Source organism: Limanda limanda, chromosome 1 (genome assembly GCF_963576545.1).
Source record: "Limanda limanda chromosome 1, fLimLim1.1, whole genome shotgun sequence".
Classification (NCBI taxonomy): Eukaryota; Metazoa; Chordata; class Actinopteri; order Pleuronectiformes; family Pleuronectidae; genus Limanda; species Limanda limanda.
This window is the reverse complement of record NC_083636.1, coordinates 7314558-7334332: the sequence shown is the minus strand read 5'-3', so window position 1 is coordinate 7334332 and position 19775 is coordinate 7314558. Positions and strand designations below refer to the sequence as shown.

Genomic DNA, 19775 nt, shown 5'->3' with positions numbered 1-19775 from the left:
CTTTTTATTGTTGGTACTCCGTAAATAAAAGTCCGTCCCGTACTTCCGGTGAGTGGAGCACAGAAGCGGAAACCCAAAGCTGCTGTGTAATTGTTCAGTTTAGCTGCAGGAGCAGCGTCGTCTCTTTGTGGAAGCAGTTGATTCAGAGGGAAAATGCCGGATTATCTGGGAGACGACCAGAGGAAAACCAAGGAAAAGGAGGAAAAGGATGAGGGTCCTATCAGATGTACGTTTAAACATTTACACGTTAGTTTCTAGAAAGAGTAAAAGGTTCTTTGACGCCGACATTAGCTTTATTGCTAACGTTAGCTCAGCTCGACAAACAACCCGCTGGTTTACTACTGGTTAAGGTTAAACTGTTGTTCAATAAACGTAATGTTTCAAGATGCCCGATGCTAAAACAACTGAATAGCTTATATATAGTAATTTGTCTTGTATAAATTTAACGTCACGTCTCAGTTCAGTGCTCGCGGCCTGCTGACAGAGTGACCCTTCACTGATGTTGTTTTTCTACTCACAGCTTTAGATGAAGGGGACATCGCGCTGCTGAAAACATATGTAAGTTCGGACTTTGTATCTGTTGGGATCTTGACTTTTGAAATTGGTCACACTCGCAGTATCTTTAAATTTCTAAGTAGCACTAAGTTGTGTTTTGCTGTTTTCTCTCCAGGGTCAAAGCACCTACTCCAGACAGATCAAACAAGTGGAAGATGACATCCAGCAGCTGCTCAAGAAGATCAACGAGCTGACAGGTGGGGGGGGAATCCATCAACTCACTTTAAATGACACCAGAGCTGACAGTGTCCTGACAGTGACACACATGGGGCCATTTTCTTTTTTGTGTCATTATGCATTTAATGTGTGATGGGTTTTTTGATTTTACTATTATTTGCTTTGCCAGGTATTAAGGAGTCAGACACCGGCCTGGCTCCACCTGCACTCTGGGATCTGGCTGCTGACAAACAGACTCTGCAGAGTGAACAGCCTCTGCAGGTGGCAAGGTACACCATACTTGGTCCAAATTAGAAAAAAACAAGATCATTCAAAAATATTTCTAGACTTTTCTTGCGTTTTGTGTATGTCCTGCGTTAATGATTGTTAAATCAACTGGATACCTGCATTAAAAATAAGTGTTAACATTACCTTTCCTGAATTTATTTCCACCTCACAGATGCACAAAGATCATCAACGCCGACTCGGAGGACCCAAAATACATCATCAATGTCAAACAGTTTGCCAAGTTTGTGGTGGACCTGAGCGACCAGGTGGCTCCAACTGACATTGAGGAGGGCATGAGAGTCGGGTGAGACATGAGTATTAGTGTATTTAATATAGTATCAAATATCATCATCACATTTATCTATTTGAGGTGTGTGGTAATACAATCCGCTAACCATCACGTCTCTTTTGCTTATGCAGTGTTGACAGAAACAAGTATCAAATCCATATTCCTCTGCCTCCCAAGATTGACCCCACTGTCACCATGATGCAGGTATGGATCCACTGCCGGACATGTATAAACATTTTAGTTTTGACGTTTTTCGGTGGGAAAACTCTGAATTGCCCTGGTAAATGTTGCCCTTTTCAACTTTTCAACAACACTCTTTGTCCAAATGTTGCACTGTAGGTGGAGGAGAAGCCTGATGTGACGTACAGTGATGTTGGTGGATGTAAGGAGCAGATTGAGAAGCTGAGAGAAGTTGTTGAGACCCCCCTGCTGCATGTAAGTGTTTACAAATGCTTGTCATCGATCTATGGCAATTCTGTCTCTTCTCTCAACTGCTTCTTTTCCTTGTGGAAGAGACTAAATACACACACACACAAACATGCGCATTGTTTGTTTTTCTTCTAAACAGCCTGAAAGGTTTGTCAATCTGGGTATTGAGCCACCGAAAGGTGTCCTGCTCTTTGGGCCCCCCGGAACAGGAAAGACCCTGTGCGCCCGTGCTGTGGCCAACAGGACCGACGCCTGCTTCATCAGAGTCATCGGCTCTGAGCTGGTGCAGAAGTATGTGGGAGAGGTAAGAGGAGCTTGGCAGTCAAAGTGTTGCTGTTGTTTAGATTGTAAATGTGGACTGATTTAAAGACTCACTCCCTTTGTTTCCCTTTGTTTGTCTGTAGGGAGCCAGGATGGTGCGTGAGCTGTTTGAGATGGCCCGCACTAAGAAGGCCTGCCTGATCTTCTTTGATGAAATTGATGCTATTGGAGGTGATTCTTACCCACAATGCCCTATTATCTAATGTGTGAAAATATTAGTTGCGCCACTTTTTCTTAAAAATACTGATAGCCATTTTAGGAACAAGTGTAAAAAAAACAACATCATTGTAATGAAGTGAATATAGTTGTATAATACTTGTCCTTTGTGCTTGAACTCCACAGGTGCTCGTTTTGACGATGGTGCCGGAGGAGACAACGAGGTGCAGAGGACCATGTTGGAGCTCATCAACCAACTGGACGGCTTCGACCCGCGTGGCAACATCAAAGTTCTAATGGCCACCAACAGGCCTGACACCCTGGACCCGGCCCTGATGAGACCTGGGCGTCTAGACAGGAAGATCGAGTTCAGCCTGCCCGACCTTGAGGTGAGCTCTAGGTGTTATCAAGATACGCAGACATATTTACTTTTTCTTTAATGAACGTCTCGACCTTACCACTTTACAATTTGTGTTTTTTAAGGGTCGCACACACATCTTCAAGATCCATGCCCGCTCTATGAGTGTGGAGAGAGATATTCGTTTTGAGCTGCTGGCCCGCCTCTGTCCAAACAGCACTGGTAAGACTGGCATCAATCGCGCCATCATCTGTCTTAATTAGACTAAAATTCTCACTGTGTTTCCACTCCTCAACATCTTCTCCCTCCATTTCCTTATGTCAATACGCTATCAACGTCTGTAGCTCCATTTTATCTATTGTCCCCCTTTCTTCCTGTTTTAAAATGTTCATTCCAGAGTCTCAGGAGCATTGATGAGCATTTAAGGAGTAAAAAAGCAGAGTTTTTTTTCCTCATAAAAAACACATTTAATTTGTTAATTGTCAGTTTTACAGGAGTTAAAATCTAGTCTAGTACACTCTGCAGGACTCATTTATGACCACACGGGTGCACTGTAACATCGTTCTTTCACGTTCAAGTCAATACCATGTATCTCCAAATGACATGGGTCTGACTTTCTCTGATTAACCTAAGGTTTAAGTGTTTCAGTGAAATTCATTCTCTATTTGTATATGTTAAATTTCATTAGAACCCTTATCTTTATAAATGTTTTTTTTTGAGAAACAGCTTTTCTTCATATTATGAAGACACAGGCTCTAAAGTTTGTTTTCAGGGTTTTTTTCTATTACAAGCTAAAATCTGGGGCAGATGTAGACCTGCATTAAAAGATTGATACCGTCTTGTTAAAAAAATAGCCCCAGAAGTATCTGATCCAAAACTCTGGAACCTCCAATCTGAGGGGTTTGCTGCGTGAACTTCTGAACTTCCTGTTCGTCCTCAAAGACAAATTTAATGGGTGTTTCCTGACAGGCGCCGAGATCCGCAGTGTGTGCACAGAGGCAGGCATGTTCGCCATCCGTGCTCGCAGGAAGATCGCCACAGAGAAGGACTTCCTGGAGGCCGTCAACAAGGTCATCAAGTCCTACGCCAAGTTCAGCGCCACCCCCAGATACATGACCTACAACTGAGTGCGAGTGCGTGACTTTCAACGTTTGCGTTCCACCATCAAAGAAGCAAAACAAACTGCGAAAAATATTGTTCTTTTGTTGTCGGTTAAAAATAAAGTTTATTCCAGAGTTAAGTCTCAATTCTTTGTTCAATATTGTCAAATGACCTCAAGGCATCCTGTGTTTTACAGTAACAACTTTAAGAAAACACTTTGTTCTAAAATATGACCATCACAATGTTTAACATTAGCGTTGACTGTAATGCAAATGTACTATAACAAACATAATACTGCAAATTGACTCATTTTCAGTTTTGCTTGTTTAAATACACAATTACACAGAAATACAGCAGAAAATCTTAGACAAACATTTAGCATCAGAACCCAACTTCTTCAACTAGCACATTTGAAAACAGCAGACTGGACTCTTACAGAAGACACTGACAATGTCACTCATACAGCAGCAGCTTACTAAAGACTTAGTCCTTCCAGCAGAGCAGTGACAACTTCAATAGAACTACAAATATATTAAAGTCTAAATAATTCCCTCTGGAGAGAAGATGAACAAAATGAGGCTTGAAACTTGATCCCGAATGTGTGAGTGGATAAAAACCTCATGGCACTTAGCTATCTCGCTGCTTAGGGCACTTACACTGTATCCTGTCAGAATCAGGAGTGCACCACATGATGGAAAACCTGCAGCACCATCACACATTGATTAAGTTCATCTCTACTGTGACGTCCATCCATCTCCCGGTTGTGGCACCACCAACATTTTCAGTCAAAGTCAGAACTGCTGATCTGTTCTCGGCCGCAGGTGTCGCCTGCTATCAGGTCAGCTCATTGGCCGGAGCAGCTGCGGGACGGGGACTAGTGCAGTGCAGCACGGCGTCGTGGACTGTGGGGAACACCATGTCTGTGGTCATGACCCCGGTGAAGAACTGTAAGGTGTCCAGGTCAGCCAACACAACTCCTTTCAGAATAAAGCACAGATTGAAAAGACAGTCAGACAAGCTATGTTCATACAAGAGTATTTATGTTAACCCGTTTTTAACGAAGGAATGTAATCGCAGGCCTCCGGCAAAAACTGTGAAAGAGCTTCAGTGTGACGCCACCCTCACATAGTTTATTACTCTCTGTAATAATACTGCTGCTGAGACCTTAGAGGGTCTTTACAATCAAATGTTGCCAGTTCACTGAGGTAAAACCTGCTACTTGTGGCCTTATCACAATAGTTCTGCAGTAAATCCTTATGATCGGTTTTTAATTAACCCCTTTTCTGATCTGTGGCATGGCAACAACATTCATGAACCCTTTCCTGTTTGGCAGTTTCTCTTCAAAGTAAAAGCGCAACGTTTGCTTTGTTGCTGCAATGCCTTCTATTAAGCTGAATTACAGAGCTTTTATTTTTTTAAGTTGTGAACTTAGGTCCGAAGAGTGTGTTTCTTGCCATACCTCTAAAATAGCTGACTTACAAGTGTATGCAGCAGTAACAGACGCTGAGTAAATAATTCAAACATGTATATAAATCACACATAAACAGTAACTACACTAATTCTGTATAATTTGATGAAAAAAACACTGATTATAAAATCTTCACTGCAGATAAACCAGGTAGGATGAACACCAAGCTTTCCAACTTCACTCTGCACCATTGACTGTTAATAAAAACCTCCAGAACACAAACAATAAAAAGTGACAGTATATTGCAGAACTGTATGAGGAGAACTCGTTTAGTAGCTCCAGAGCATAAACAAGGGTCAAGAGTTCAGGCGCAGCACGAGTGAATCGAAAGTGAGAAGTTCCCACATCACTATAAACTTCAAACTGGGAGTCATCAAACTTTTCCTGTCTGTCCTGAGTGACTGATAAAAATCATAGTAACAGTTCCTGTGATTGTCTAGAAATGTGGAGAAATATCATGATGACTTACGGCTGCAGGCTGCTATCACCACCTGCACATCCACATCTGCGTATTGCTTGATGACCTGCAGACACACACCACACACTTAGTGACTTCAAGTGACAGGAAAGGTTGTTTAGACATTCAAGTTCTGAAGAAAAAATATACGACAAATTCCTCCAATGAAACAGCAGAGGAGTGAAACTTACACAAAACATTTCCTCCTAATATTATGACACTGACAACAGGGTTAAAAAAAAGAGAAAGGTACCTGTTTGATGGCTTTGGCTCCCACAGAGTCGACAAAGGTGACAGGCGTCCAGTCCAGGACGATGGAGTGGACGGTGCTGGGAGGTCTGAGGTGAACCACCTCTTCTGTGTTGGATTCGGCGCTGCGGTCCCCTGAAGCACCGTTCCTGTGCTCCTCCAACAAGTGGTTATTGGACAAAACCTCAGACACTTCCTGATTTTTGTACTACAACCAAAGAAACTGAATTTTTATGAAAGGATTTCAACAAGTCAAGGAATCTCAGGTTAGTTATGTGTTGTGTTAGTTGTGTGTATTTTCAATGGCTTTATGTTTTTTGGGTTGCGAATCCGTCTCATTCTTTTGAACAATATGATTAAAAATGCCTTGAAGGTATTTATTGAAATTTGGCACAAATGTTAATTTGGACACGAGGATAAATTCATTAGAATTTGGGGTTCAAAATGTCAAGGGCAGAGCTGCCGAGTATATCATGTTTTTTGTCCTTTTGAACATGATATTTAAAGTCTTCCTTGAGTCGGTTCATGTAGACTGAAACTGCACTGGTTGGCGGAGGAATACAACCACGTTGCTAAAACTGGGGAAATCAGATTTAGGAATGTCCACATTCTAGACATGGTGCTTTAAGTATGTGGAAGCTTTGTTAAGCTCAACAGGCGTGTCTTTCCCCCTTCACTATTACTGCAAGTGAACACTGGTGATCATGGGTTGGATTAATTAAATGTTCTACATAGATTGATTTCCATCTCGTCACAAAAGCTGTGCACAAACAATCCCTGTAATTCAATCACTACCTTTCAAGGAAACATGGTCTGTAAAAAACCTGCTGTTGTTGTTTTTTCTAAATGTAGAACTTGGGAAACAGGATCTACACAATCCCCTGAGTGAACAATTTGAACTTGAAGCACCAGTCATGTTTACACAGTCCACAAAGCTGACAGAGCACATATTGACTCACCTTGACACAGATACTCAGTTGTGCGTTGTGGTTGCCGTTTGCCTTCTCCTGTTTTTTCCTGGCTTTTTTTTTTGCAGCTTGTAGGTTTTCAGGGATCACTCCCGTCTGTGAAGACATCGACATCACGGTGAACGAGAGGAAACTTTTCAAAAGTGAAAATAGCTTGATGTTGTACTTTTAGAAATGTGCATTCAAAATCCAGAGGCAGTTTTAAACTTGATCTTTCTGCCGTATGAAATACGCAGCATAATACAAGGGAATCATTTGTACAAAGAGGACAAAATCCCATTGACCAGAAAGGAATTAAAACACAGTTTTTCTTCTTTTTCGTTGGGGGTCTTACACCCTGTTCAGCAGACTAAGACACACACTGTAAATATATGAATATGGGTTTTACAAATACAATTTGATTGATTGATTGATTAAATGTATATTTCCTAAAATGTGCAATTGTTCCTTTAAATTAGACAGGTTCACTTCAGTTTGTTTACCACAAACTGTAAGTACATGCTGTCATCAGGCTTATATCATCCTGTTAACGGAGAGTATTGCACACAGGATGTTCTACTTAAAGTTTCACAGCTAAGATGAGTATTTAATGTGTCTTCAGGGATTATTGTGTTTCACATTATTATTAAACTACATGGTTCTAAGGAGTGAATACAGTTAGATCATGACAGATGCTATGTGCACAATTATACAGATCAAAACAATAGAATAACTAGGAACACGTAGCTGAAACTAAAACAGTCCAATAGCAACACAAATCCTCCTTTGATGTATGTTCTAATGTTCAGTTTCTATTAAGTTAATTTTGGAAATGAGTGGATCCAACCGTCAGATCATTTGGGAGGATGTAGCCTATGATTTATTTATTATTATTTAGGATGTAGAGGAAGACCCACTGACCAACACCCACTGACTTCTGAAGAGCATTGGTCACCTGTTTATTAACTTTGTTTTAATATTAAGTGTATAGTCAGTGCAAAAGGCACAAATTCTGACACTTCACGTCCGTGGGCGTTCAACAATACACATACCAAGTGTGAAGCTGATCAGATGAAAGGTTCAAAGATTTGCGTTTCACATACAGACGTTTGTGGAATTGGGTAGATTGTACAACACAATAGAGTTCAGCAGCAACAGCATCACAGACTACATCCTTCAAAACAGCAGAATCAACACCTCAATATGGACACAACATTGTTCAATTCTAGATGTAAATAGGCTATACACACACACACACACTCACAAAGTGGATAGGATTACCTTCTCCTTGAGGGAATTCACATAAAGGTCACTGTTGGCAAAGTAGATGGAAGAGTTGCAGTGGAAAATCTTAATCCCCTCATATTCAACTGCCTGGGAACAAAACACATAACAAAATCACCTGTTGGAAAATTTTTTATCCTGCGTTAAGACTGAAGTGTTGTTTATTTTTTTCATATCCCACAGACTCACCTCCTCATACTCATCCACATCACAGTACAGCCCAGTACCAGGAACATAACCCAAAACGGCACTTTTGGAGCTGAAAGACAAGAAATGTCAGAGGTTGAAATTTCCCTTTTGAACTCAAATCTTCAGCGAGCATGCTCAGAGCATTTTCCAGCCTGAATCTTCTGCACATCTTATGAAACATGACATTAGGTGTATGCAGCAAATAAGGGGAATAAAGACACCTGTCATCAGTACCTCTGTGTTCTGTAGATGACTGTTAGTATGGCAAACACAATGGCCACTAGGAGTCCAAAATCCAGGCCCAGCAGCACAGACGCTACGAAAGCTACCAGCCAGATGAACTGAGAGAAAAAAGGGAAGAAACAGAAATAAACAAACAAGCTAAGCTTTTATTGCATGACATCTATGACTTTTACAATTTGTATATTTAAAATTGTTTTCTTACTTTTATTGAAAAGTGCTATAACAATGAGATTATTATTATTATTATAGAGAAAGTAGAAACAGCTTCATCCTCTCTTCCTCCTATGAGAGGGAACAAACTGGTACACACCAGCATGTAACCAAGGCTCACAGTGAGACATTAAGTACCTTGAAAATCTAAATTTATAACCATCAGCTGTACAAATCAGCTTAGAGAATGGAGGTTATATGAATCACTTCATGTTTAACTTGGCATGTTTTTTTCCCAGGCTAAACAATGATTGGATTAGATCGTGCTTTACTGTCAATGTCCCTTCCGAAATGTGTCTTGCGTCACAAGTAAACTCTGTTACAGAGCGTACATAAACAAAATGATAAAGTACAGTGGCAGTAAACAACAGCTGCTGAAGTCACAGTATGTGTTGCTCATGGTAACGAGGGCTATTTTGAGTGAAGAGACTCATCACAGTTTAAATCACATCCATCCAGAACCACAGCGTAAAAAAAAACATACAAGACCTGGATCAGTTTGTTTTGCATCTTCAGGTTTTCATTGGCTGCTGCCTGAGGGGCTCGACTACACAGGGACATTTCTGATGTTAGGTTTAATTTCAACACACTGACCAGTTCGATCTTAGTGGTCCTCCACAGATTAGGAATGTCTCTAAACTGTTTGAACATCCCCAACAAGTTGACCATGATGATGGCAGCCAGCGCAGTCTGAGAAACACAGAAAGACAATAGTGAACAGAGCAATGTAAGAACACATTTAAAAAGTCTGACAGTCTTCTGATCTCATCAGGTAACACATGCAGTTTTACTAGTTTTAGTGACTTGGAGGCTGTATCGGTGCAGCTGTCAGCCTTTGTTCAACAGACTGATAAGAAAATGAAAAATGCGTGCAGCTCCACCTGTGATGGCGAGCTGCCACACAGGAAGCTGGAACCTCTGCTCCATCAGCTCCACAGTGGCACCCACCTGAGGGAGTGGCTGGAACACAAAACCAATGGCCACAACCACCACCAGAACCACGAGAGACGCCAGCAGCCCCGCGATCTGAGCACACACACACACACAAAATGATCAACATCATCTCTTCGCCTAATCAAAGATTAACAATCCAAATTGTGTGTGTGTGTGTCACCTGTGTTTTCCCTCCTGTGCTCTCCTGCACCAGGCTTCTTGACATGGAACAAGAGACGACGAAGGTTTGGAAGAAAGAGCTGATGAAGTTACACAGACCTAGGGCAATCAGCTCCTGAGGGTAGAGCAAGTCATTCAAATAAACCAATCATCAACGTATAAACTCTGCAATGAGGTTAGGGTGACCTATGTTTATTTTGTCTAGTTTCTCTGTCATTGAGCAACGTGAACCAAAAACAAAGCATAAACAAAAAAAAACAAGGTCTTTGTTTCCACTGTGGCTTCAAACAGACAAAACATAACTTAGTACAATAATTTACTGGTTACTGAGAGAATCTAGAGCTGCTATCGGACCTGCACTGAAGCCCAAACGTTTTCCAGATTTTCTAGTCAATTTCTCCAGAACATTCAAGAGAATGTCCGAGTGAGCCCAATTGAGAATAGAGAAGGAAAATGTCTGCTAACAAGCTAGTGAGGAATGTGCTGAATGCAAAACTGGAATTATACAAATATCTAAGGATAAAACAGAGACACTGACAATGACCTCAACTTGGAAAGACAAAGAGACTCAAGAGCCTTGGGTGATAAGGGCCGAGGCTGGTGTCGACGTACGGTAAACATATTGCTCTACTCAGAGGCCAACACCCGTCTGAAAACACCTGGTTACACGGTCAACCAGAGAATGTGGGGACATGGACAGTAGTGACCTGCAACTAACCAGCAACACATCCCTTATACCTCCACTGTCTTGTACCAGCAACATTTGACCTGTTTCATGTCTTTGTTTCATGTTTACACTAAAAAATGTGAGTAGTAACATGGTAATCTGTATACATAGCAAAAAAAATCGCTTTCAGGTTTATCCTTAACCTCGATCTTTAAAAAAATCTGTTTATCAGAAAAGGCAGACGGTACCTGGTTACATAATTGTGTGCAAACATGCTGATCCATGACAGAGTTCAATGTGCCGGAACATGTGGATTTTCCGGGGCCTCTCAAACGTCTGCACTCACCTGGTTGCCGTCCACACTGTACCCATGCTTCAGGGCAAAGGTCTTAGCCAGAGAGATGTCCATTGAGAATCCCACAATTGCTAAAGCAAAGGAGTCTGTGATCAGATTGGGTAACAGAGAGAAATCTGGGGCAGCAGGGGGGAGAAGCCTGAGGACACATAAAAAAACATGTGTAATACATCCATCCCCATGTGAGAATATGTTTCAGCTGAGATGAGGTCTCACTTAACAGCTTGAGGAATAGAACAACAAAATTACAACGAAGATATAAAACTCAAGTTCAATATAATCTCCTTGTACTAAAAATAATAAATTCATTAAGATCCTAAACATTCCCATGACGATGAAAAACTAACAACCTACCCTGTGGGTATGTTCCCAACAATATCCACCTTGTAGTCTGCTGATAGCGACAGGCCGTACGAGACGCCGGTTGACACTATGACAATGATAATCTCTCCAGGAATGGGGATAGGCAGTTTCTTTTTGAAGCGATCATTCATGTCTTTGACAAAGTACAGGAGGATGACACACGCAAGGCCCAGGACGAGAGTGGCGACGTTGGTGCTGGCGATGTCTGAGAATACCGCCTTGGCGCTCTGAAGTATGAGAGAGAGGAAAGTGTAACCAATTATGATACATTTTTAAGTAAACAAAAAAAAAACATGCCTCAGTGATCAGATCTCAGGACGCTGATCACTTATGATGGTATCACTCGGATGTTAAAACCAGGTCTGAACAGTTTTTTTAGCATTTCAACCACAGATCACCTTCATCCCTGTTCAAGGATCGTTTGAGAATTGTTGAAACCTCATTCAGGAGGCATTCCATTTGGAGAGACTGAAGTAAAATATGTAACTAACTTCTATTCCTTTTACTGGTTTTCTTTTCTAAAGATTGTATTTCTAATACTGTGCATCTTATATTTTAGCCATGCTTGTGTTGCCTTCCTTTGCCATGATTGTAAATCTCAACTCCTCAACAAAACAAAAATAACTGGCCTACATACTGCTATAAACCCTTTTTGGTGCATTTGAAACATTGAAAATAATATAGAAATCCCTTTTCCTACACAGATATAAACATGCTCAGTCCTATGGGAGAGACAATTGCCTTTTTGCTGGTTTACCCATGTTTAAAAACCTGCACATTCATGCTAAATTCCGTTTAAAGAGAATATAATATTCTCCACTCCCAGATAAAAAACAACCAAAAATCCCTCTAGAAGAAATCAAACTCACATAAATAACAGAGAGGGGTCCGCTGAAACGCTGTGTCTTCACCCCCAGCAGGTACTTGATCTGGGAGATGAAAACATGCACAGCTGCTGCTGTAGTGAAGCCTCGCACCAGAGGCTCTGTGAGGTAGATCGCCACGAAGCCAAACCTGAGAAGACCGAAGACGAACTGGAAAAAAAAGGAAACCAAAATAAAGAAAGAGGTAAGGGGATAAGGACTATCTATTTAGCTTTGTTTCAAATAAAAACATGAAATCATATGAGTGTGAATACTTCATTGGTGATTCCGACATCCTGCTGCTTTGAGTAAATAATGATTTGATGTCCTAACCAAATAGCAAACACCCTGTGGGGAATGAAGGCAGCTCATTGAGTGTGCGGGTTGATGGACGCTGACCTGGATGATTCCCACCAGGGTGGTGAGCATCACGGCCACCTGAACCCTCCTGGCATCACGAGCATCCGTGTCAACGACGGCAGACATGTTGGATCCATTCGCAGTCAGGAGTGGAAACATCGAGTCTGGGGCCTCCCTCACGGCAACCCCCCCGATCATCAGACTTATAACTGCAAAGGTTCCTAAAGAACACACACACACAAAAACATATTGTGTCATAGAAGAACTTCTTCTTAGCCCAGAATACCATCATGGGTAGTATGTCTTCGAAGTAACAGGTTATGTATCCCGGCACTAACCGCAATTATACCCATTAGGTCAGAGCTGACATTTAAAATGACGAAACTGTTGAGAACAAAGTAGCCATGTGAGTGAAATATCATAATCCTGCTGCTCATGTCAGCTGAGCACATGGAGAGCACTTGTAGATCAGGATCAACATTGACTAACCTTACAGCATAGGAATGGAATTGTGGGAACTGTGGGATTTCTCTATAAATTTAAGGTCTTGACCTTATTATGTTATGATTTGACCCTTAAAATTGAACTGAACTGAAAAAAGTTTTATTATTGCTATTATTAAAATGGCACAAATATGTTATTTCCTTAAACTAAAAGGGCAAATGTTGATGGTACAATGAAACCTCTAAACTGTGGCTGCTGCCAAACCTTCTGGCTGACATACTGGGGCAGAGAGTGTAGACAGCCGGCTCTATCTAAACAGACTTCTGTCACAGTTGACATAGTAGGTACAGGACACAAGTTACTGATCACACCTAATTAATAGCTTTATGTAATTGTCTATTATTGCCCTTATGTCTATCCAATGCCCTTTTAATGCACAGTTTTCAAATATTCTGTGAGTTTAGTTAATCCTGCAAACAACAACATTTCTTACGAGACACGTGTTGTTCCCCTATTTTTTGGCCTTTGAGAAATAAAAACAATTTTTTTGCACAGTGACAAACACTCAGCTGTCGGTTTATTAGGAACACCTAGCTAAGATGAATGCTATCGAATCCAACAGTCCTGCAAATAACCTTCCACCAGAGTGTAATGTCAAAGCATAAAGTCAACAATTCAAATAACTGACCAAACATCAGAAACACCTGATAATATTATGCAGTACAGTACAATTGCAGCTAAAAACAGCTGCATCTGTGTCATGAGGCATAAGAAAGAATTAGAAGAACTTTGTCAAAGGATCAAGTACAATCAAACTGTAAAATCCTTGCAACATTAAGCCAATTGTCTAATCTTAATCGGACGTCATTGTGATCTTTTATGGCCTTCAGGAAAACGCAGCCGATTAACAACACAATCAAACATCACCATCCTTTGTCAAACATTGTGTCTGAATTAAACTTAGCTCTATATCCAGGCTTGGTGCTGAGAACTGTCAGGATTTCCAGGGAACTGTGGGGTCATGCACTTCCCAGCACTTGAAGAGCAGCCCAGTTATTCCGACGCACTCTCAGTCAGAAGTTAAGGGATCATTTCCACATTATCTTGTGATTGGATTACATTTTGAGAAAAGGCCATTTCATAGGGCAACCACCTGCTTTCTGTTGTGCATTCCCTACACTGTTCAGATCAGGTCGTTACTTTAAAAAGTTGAAGCAGGTTTAGTTTATTATATACTGGTCAGAGGGAGTCATAGGTTAGAGCTGACATATGAGCTGGCCTGGAACAGTCACAAAGATGTCAGGGTGTGGAGTGAGTTTCACCATCCCACTCCCTGAGTCAGCTGAGGACATGGTTATTGCAGAAGTTCCTGAACTTTGCCCCAGAAACACAGAATCTGACTGGATTTTCAAGCAATAATGAGCTGGGACGGGAAACTGGGGAAGTGAAGGAATAGGAAGACCCTCAGTGAACATTTTTAAGGGGCGCTACTGCCAAATATTGTACTTGGGATGAATTTACGTTGTGACGCTCATCATACAAATCCAGTCTGAGGCAGAATGGAGCTTGTGCAGTGATGTCACGACAACTTCCTCTCTGTTGGTGTTCCATTGAAGGTCACCCCATCGCTATTCAACGATAAGGCTTAAGTGTCACTTGAGTGCGTGTCTCCAGGACCCAAACAGGGAAGGAGTCTTTTAAAGTTAGCACTTTGGACACAAACACAGAATTTGAGAAACACCTCAGAGTTGGACCTTGCAGCTCGATGGCCGTGTCCAGAGTGTTGCTGTGCAGCCATGATTCAATGAAAACAAACGTGCTGCATTTTATCACCTCATGCTGGGTACTGAACCTGTCAGGCTCCGGGAGACAATGGCAGCTGTAATTGAGTTTCAGCTGCATAAAATGTGCTCTTTTGGCAGCGCCATGGCAACCAATTCACATGTTGATTCCGCCTTTGCTTCACGATAGCACAGTGTCACGTTCAGTATATATCCATCAAGTGGCGTTCTAAAACCTGTTTGCATGATTCTATTTTCAAAATAAATCACCAGGTACAACTACTTCATGAAATTTGCCTGCAACAGTTCTACTTTAAATCAGCAAGATGATGCCACTACTTAAAAACATTTTTAAATACATTTTGTAGCATCAAGAAGTTCGAAATCAGACATCAGTGCAATGTGAGCTGTGCAGGAACAAAAAGCAGGCACAGCAACAGTAACTAAGCAACAGTGACTAAGGAAGCTGGGGCTGGGACCATCTGCAAAATGCATCTGCAAAACCTATTGTTTTGACAACCCACATTGAAAATTAAATATTATCTTTACAGGACAACACATATGAGGACATGATGTAACACCAAAAAATCTCCATACTGGCACCAAACACAGCAGGAGGAGATTTATGTCTGTATGAGAACCTTTGGTCAATTTCTCACCTACTGATATGTGTCTGGACGTGCCAAAGAAGGTGTAGAGCAGAACAGGGTAGAAGGAGGAGTACAGACCATAAACTGGGGGCACAGCTGCCAGCATAGCATAGGCTAGACCTGTGGGTCGGGGAGAGAGAGAGAGAGAGCTGTAAATAAACAGTTCCAGTGACCAAGTGATTGCATCAAAACCTCAGAGCAGCGGATAAACCAAAACAAAGACAGTATGAGGCCAACAGCAGCCGCTCGGGAGTCAGCAGCTGCTCCTTCACGCTGTTTAACCCTTGTGTCATAGCATAGCTGGAGCTGCGGGACACTGACCTTGAGGGAGCTGCACAATTCCCGTGCTGAGACCTGAGACCACATCTGAGAATAAGTACTGCTTGACTGGATAGGACGGCAGCCATGTCAGGATGGGCATGGAGCTCAGAGCCACTGCCTTGGCCCTCGCTGAAGAACACCTACAGAATACGACAGAAGATTCAGCACTGCATCAGTTCGTGATTTAAGAAAAATATATTCAATCTGTTCACACACATCCCAGAATGTATTTATCTATTTAACCACACAGAGTGTCTCTTGGGATATCTTCACTTATCTGACACCTGAGCCCAGGTTGCAAATGTTTAGGTATGAACACTGACAAGACATAAGACAGATTTCTAGATGTACCACCCTTTTCACAAATTGGCAGAATGATATGAATGATTCATATATGAATAAATAATGAACATGGACACACAGCACACCCTTTCATTAGATTTGTGTTTTGTCCCGTTTATAATTGCAATACAATTTGCCTAAAACTTACCTGCCTATTTAACTTCGGGTCAAATATAAAAGTTTATTAATTCTAACAAATAGGACTTGTTTCACTACATCCTGCCAAAAACAGGCAATCACAATGTATATGATGCTTATGCTTCCCAAGGAACGATACTTGAGAAATACATCTTTAAGTCGGATCAATCACATCAGAATAGGACAATATTAATGTTACTTTTATAGATGTACAAACAATTCTGTACAAACAATTCTGACAAGTTATATGACTCATTTAGATAGCAAGATTGTCATCACAGAACAAATCCTACAGTACATTTGTCAGCTTAATCTTACCTGAAGTGATTTGCCAGCCGCTCCCTGCAGGTGGTGGAGTTTGTTTTGCGGCTGAGAAGCTGCGACCGGATGGAGGTTTCATTATAGACTGGACGTTCTATCCTGTACATCAGCGTCGAGTCTGCATCCTCCCTGGCTACAGCTCCATCTTGCTCCATGTCCACAGGCAGGCTCATGGTGTTGAATCAGAGCTTTTGTCTTTCCAGTGTTTATTATGTCCCCCACTCGCTCGTCTCCGTCATTGTCCTGGACAGTGTCTTGTTGATTCCTTTAATGGCTCCGACTTTAATCTGTCTGCACTTTATGTTTTCTGCTCCCGGGGCAAGAACAGACAAGATACAGCGGTTATCATTACAATAAGGACTGCTTTGCCTTTTGCTTCACTACTATTAAATGATAGCTAGATGATAACCAACCAGGCCTCTGAGTTGTGTACACTTTTGCACTGATAGCGAGAGAATACAGTAGGATTTGCAAGGCCTTCTCCTTTAGTAAATATATTATCTGATTATCAATAAATATTGGATCTTTGGCAAGCTAATGCAAATATATCCTTTGTATAATATGTGATCTATTATTAGGAAAGAGTTTGCTCTACAAACTTGTATGGCGTCGAGGTTTGTGTGGGAGAAATAAAATGACTAATGATGGTGCCACTGAGCAGACATTTACCTTTTAGAAATTTTAAACTGAGAAAGATGCACTTAACAAGGCACATTCTGGTGTTTTTTTATGATTTCGCTCATCATTCTGATTCTTGTTGTTCTGGGTTTGTACCCTGCACTTATTGTAAGTCGCTTTGGATAAAAGCGTCAGCTAAATGAAGCTGTGGCACCAGGGCCAATGTTTGTGGTGGCAAATGAACACAAACAGTAATTTTATCCAATAGGAAATTGCAGCTTTTACCTGGATGGTTACTCTATGTTATTATGAGACTGCTGTAATTTTCCAAAAGGCTTTCAAAGACAACCCTTTGTCTCCCAGGGAGATAATGCCGAATACAACTTTAATGTCGGTACTTCCACTGACATCACTGTCAATTTACAAATAAAACGAATATTAAAGATTTAACAATCAGATTTAGATTTAACATTAAGATTTGATATTTACATTGAATATTTAGTTTTAAGACTAACATTTCATACACTGACCAAGTTTACAAATTTTGCTGTAAATATGTTCAAATGCCACCACAATAACTCACAACACTGTTTTCTTTAGATTGTTTGGTGCTAAATATGGAAAATCTTATTGTTCATTTCAGCATTGAATTCAAGACGTCCTGCCAAAGACAACTCATGTCAAGATGATTCATTCTTCTTGCACAACCTTGTGGAATATTGTTTCTTTTAATCAATGTATTTAATTACTTTTCTCATCATTTGTTTTTACTGTTACATATCAATGTCTTATTATCTCTTGAATTTAAGCTATCCAATTTGCCTTGATCGCTAGATGGCATCTAATGTTGTGATCTCCACGCCATGCTGTTTGTTGATGATGCAACTTGAAACAACTTGTGGACTCGGCACCAGCAGAAGAGGAACACACCCAATACTAAAATATGACGAAATCATCCACGTTGTTTCAAGGATCCTACTGTCAACCAAATTGAGGAGCAAATATTATTCTTTTAGTATTAAATTCAGAGTATTGGTATTTTGAGTGTTGGAGGTGTAGCCCGACAGGGTAACCTCTCCACGCCGATGTCCACGGTCAGGAGAGGGGGTCACCGGAAGTGCCACAGCTAGCTGCCACATACGAGTTAATCTCTTCATAAATAACACTGATATGAAAGTTTCAGCTCTGTTAGCCGGTGTTCAGCCTCACCATCCTCCCTGTGCGCTGGTTTTCGAGCTCCCTCCGCTTCCACACTGAAGCTAACACGAAGATGCTAATGGAAGACAGGCTCTTACCTCCGTCCTCCTCCGGCCGCCGTGAGGATGCTGCAGCTCCGGGACATTTATTAGTCTCAGTCTGTGGCGGAGGCTGGGACAGAGGAATCGACCTTTAACCGAAAACACACACACACACACACACACAAGTTCTGCCACACAGCACAGATGGTCTGTGTCGACAGGATGAACGACTCCGCTGTGAAATCCGTCTCCACTTTCCGCCCTGAGCGCGGATCCTCACGCATGCGCAGTCCGCTTGCAGTCAGCCCATTTGTAGTCCTGAAGTTTGGAAGCGCTTTGATCTTTAAAGCCGGCGGATTTCCTGCGCCCTGACGTCACATCTTTATATCCACCAGTCTATGGTCGTCCCAGAGCTTTTAGTTTAACATATTCATTCAGTGATGATAATAATTTGTTGCCCAGCCCAATTAAAAGCACCATAAGCTTGTATATTTAATTTAGTCAGCTGAATCATTACTTATACTTTGCCCTGAACTTACGCCGGCTGAGAGAGATAAACACACTGCAAATTAAGAAAAAACAACTTTATCAATTTGACGACACATGCACTGCAAAAACTCACAACACGTGCATGAAGTTCCATCACCACTGACAAGTAGCAGACATAATTAATGTCACCAAGCATTGAACTACAGCCAGGTTCATCACCTTTGTTGGTCTCCTGGAAACATTTCTGGTGTCGTTTTTCACAATCTGCAGCACCTTTCTGTATTTGCATGTGTTGTGACTTTTCTTTTTCAAACAGATGAAGTTATCTTAATTTGAAATGCAACGACCTCTCTAAGCCACCTTGTATAATACACCTATTTCAAGGCAGCCATTTTGACATGAATTCACATCTTATCATCACATTGATTAAGCTTCTGCTCTGTTTAGGCACAGAGCTTTAATTAAAATCCTGTAGTTTCATCCTATTTCATGTCAAAACGTCTGCTGTGAAAAATGATTACAGACTACCAACAAAAATATTCCTAGATAGGTAGATGGATAGTGTAGTAAAGGGAGGTATACAAATACAAAACAGTACATCAGAAGGGTGAGGCAGTGGGTTATACACACTTCCACCTTAATTCTGGTGGTTATTAGCTCTTAAGAACTTTTATTTAGAGGAATTCTGTGAAAACATGAAATCGATGCTGCAGGCCCACAACGAGAGCAGCAATGTCTTGAAGCTACTATCAGAGTGAGAGCTCTTCCCTTCCTGTGGCTCTCTGTGTGTTAGGGGGCAGGGTGCTGGATGATGAAAGCAGAACAAGATCCAGAGCAGTCAAGCCTTCACATGTAGCAGTCACGAGCTTTCTCCTGTGCCCTGCAATTACTTCTCACACTGTACAAAAAGAGCAAATGCTAAGAGCTTTCCGTTTCCACACACACAATGATGAAATTCCATGATTTTTTTTAAAATTTAATCTTGATGTAATCTGTAAATCTGAATAAGATG

General features: G+C 41.3%; 2 protein-coding genes across 3 annotated transcripts; one reads left to right on the top strand and one right to left on the bottom strand.

Moving 5' to 3' along the window:
• The first annotated feature begins 68 nt into the window (after positions 1 to 68).
• On the top strand, positions 69 to 3787 carry psmc2 (proteasome 26S subunit, ATPase 2). Its single transcript, XM_061078303.1, has 12 exons — positions 69 to 226; positions 521 to 558; positions 671 to 752; positions 902 to 1001; positions 1172 to 1303; positions 1420 to 1492; positions 1628 to 1723; positions 1857 to 2021; positions 2122 to 2209; positions 2381 to 2583; positions 2678 to 2774; positions 3522 to 3787. The coding sequence occupies exons 1-12, from the start codon at positions 154 to 156 to the stop codon at positions 3677 to 3679; spliced, it is 1305 nt and encodes a 434-aa protein (XP_060934286.1). The 5' UTR covers positions 69 to 153; the 3' UTR covers positions 3680 to 3787.
• Positions 3747 to 18480, bottom strand: slc26a5 (solute carrier family 26 member 5). Of its 2 annotated transcripts, none has more exons than XM_061078285.1 (18): positions 18332 to 18480; positions 16416 to 16725; positions 15618 to 15757; positions 15306 to 15416; positions 12461 to 12642; positions 12068 to 12232; positions 11190 to 11425; positions 10827 to 10974; positions 9815 to 9928; positions 9649 to 9726; positions 9295 to 9390; positions 8482 to 8588; positions 8248 to 8317; positions 8056 to 8148; positions 6787 to 6891; positions 5832 to 6035; positions 5591 to 5645; positions 3747 to 4630 (listed from the first exon to the last, which is right to left on the bottom strand). In XM_061078285.1, the coding sequence occupies exons 2-18, from the start codon at positions 16589 to 16591 to the stop codon at positions 4488 to 4490; spliced, it is 2223 nt and encodes a 740-aa protein (XP_060934268.1). In that variant the 5' UTR covers positions 16592 to 16725; positions 18332 to 18480; the 3' UTR covers positions 3747 to 4487. The 2 variants fall into 2 exon arrangements, with proteins under 2 accessions (XP_060934268.1, XP_060934275.1); XM_061078292.1 differs by lacking the exon at positions 18332 to 18480 and adding an exon at positions 18246 to 18323.
• Between the last annotated feature and the right edge of the window lie 1295 nt (positions 18481 to 19775).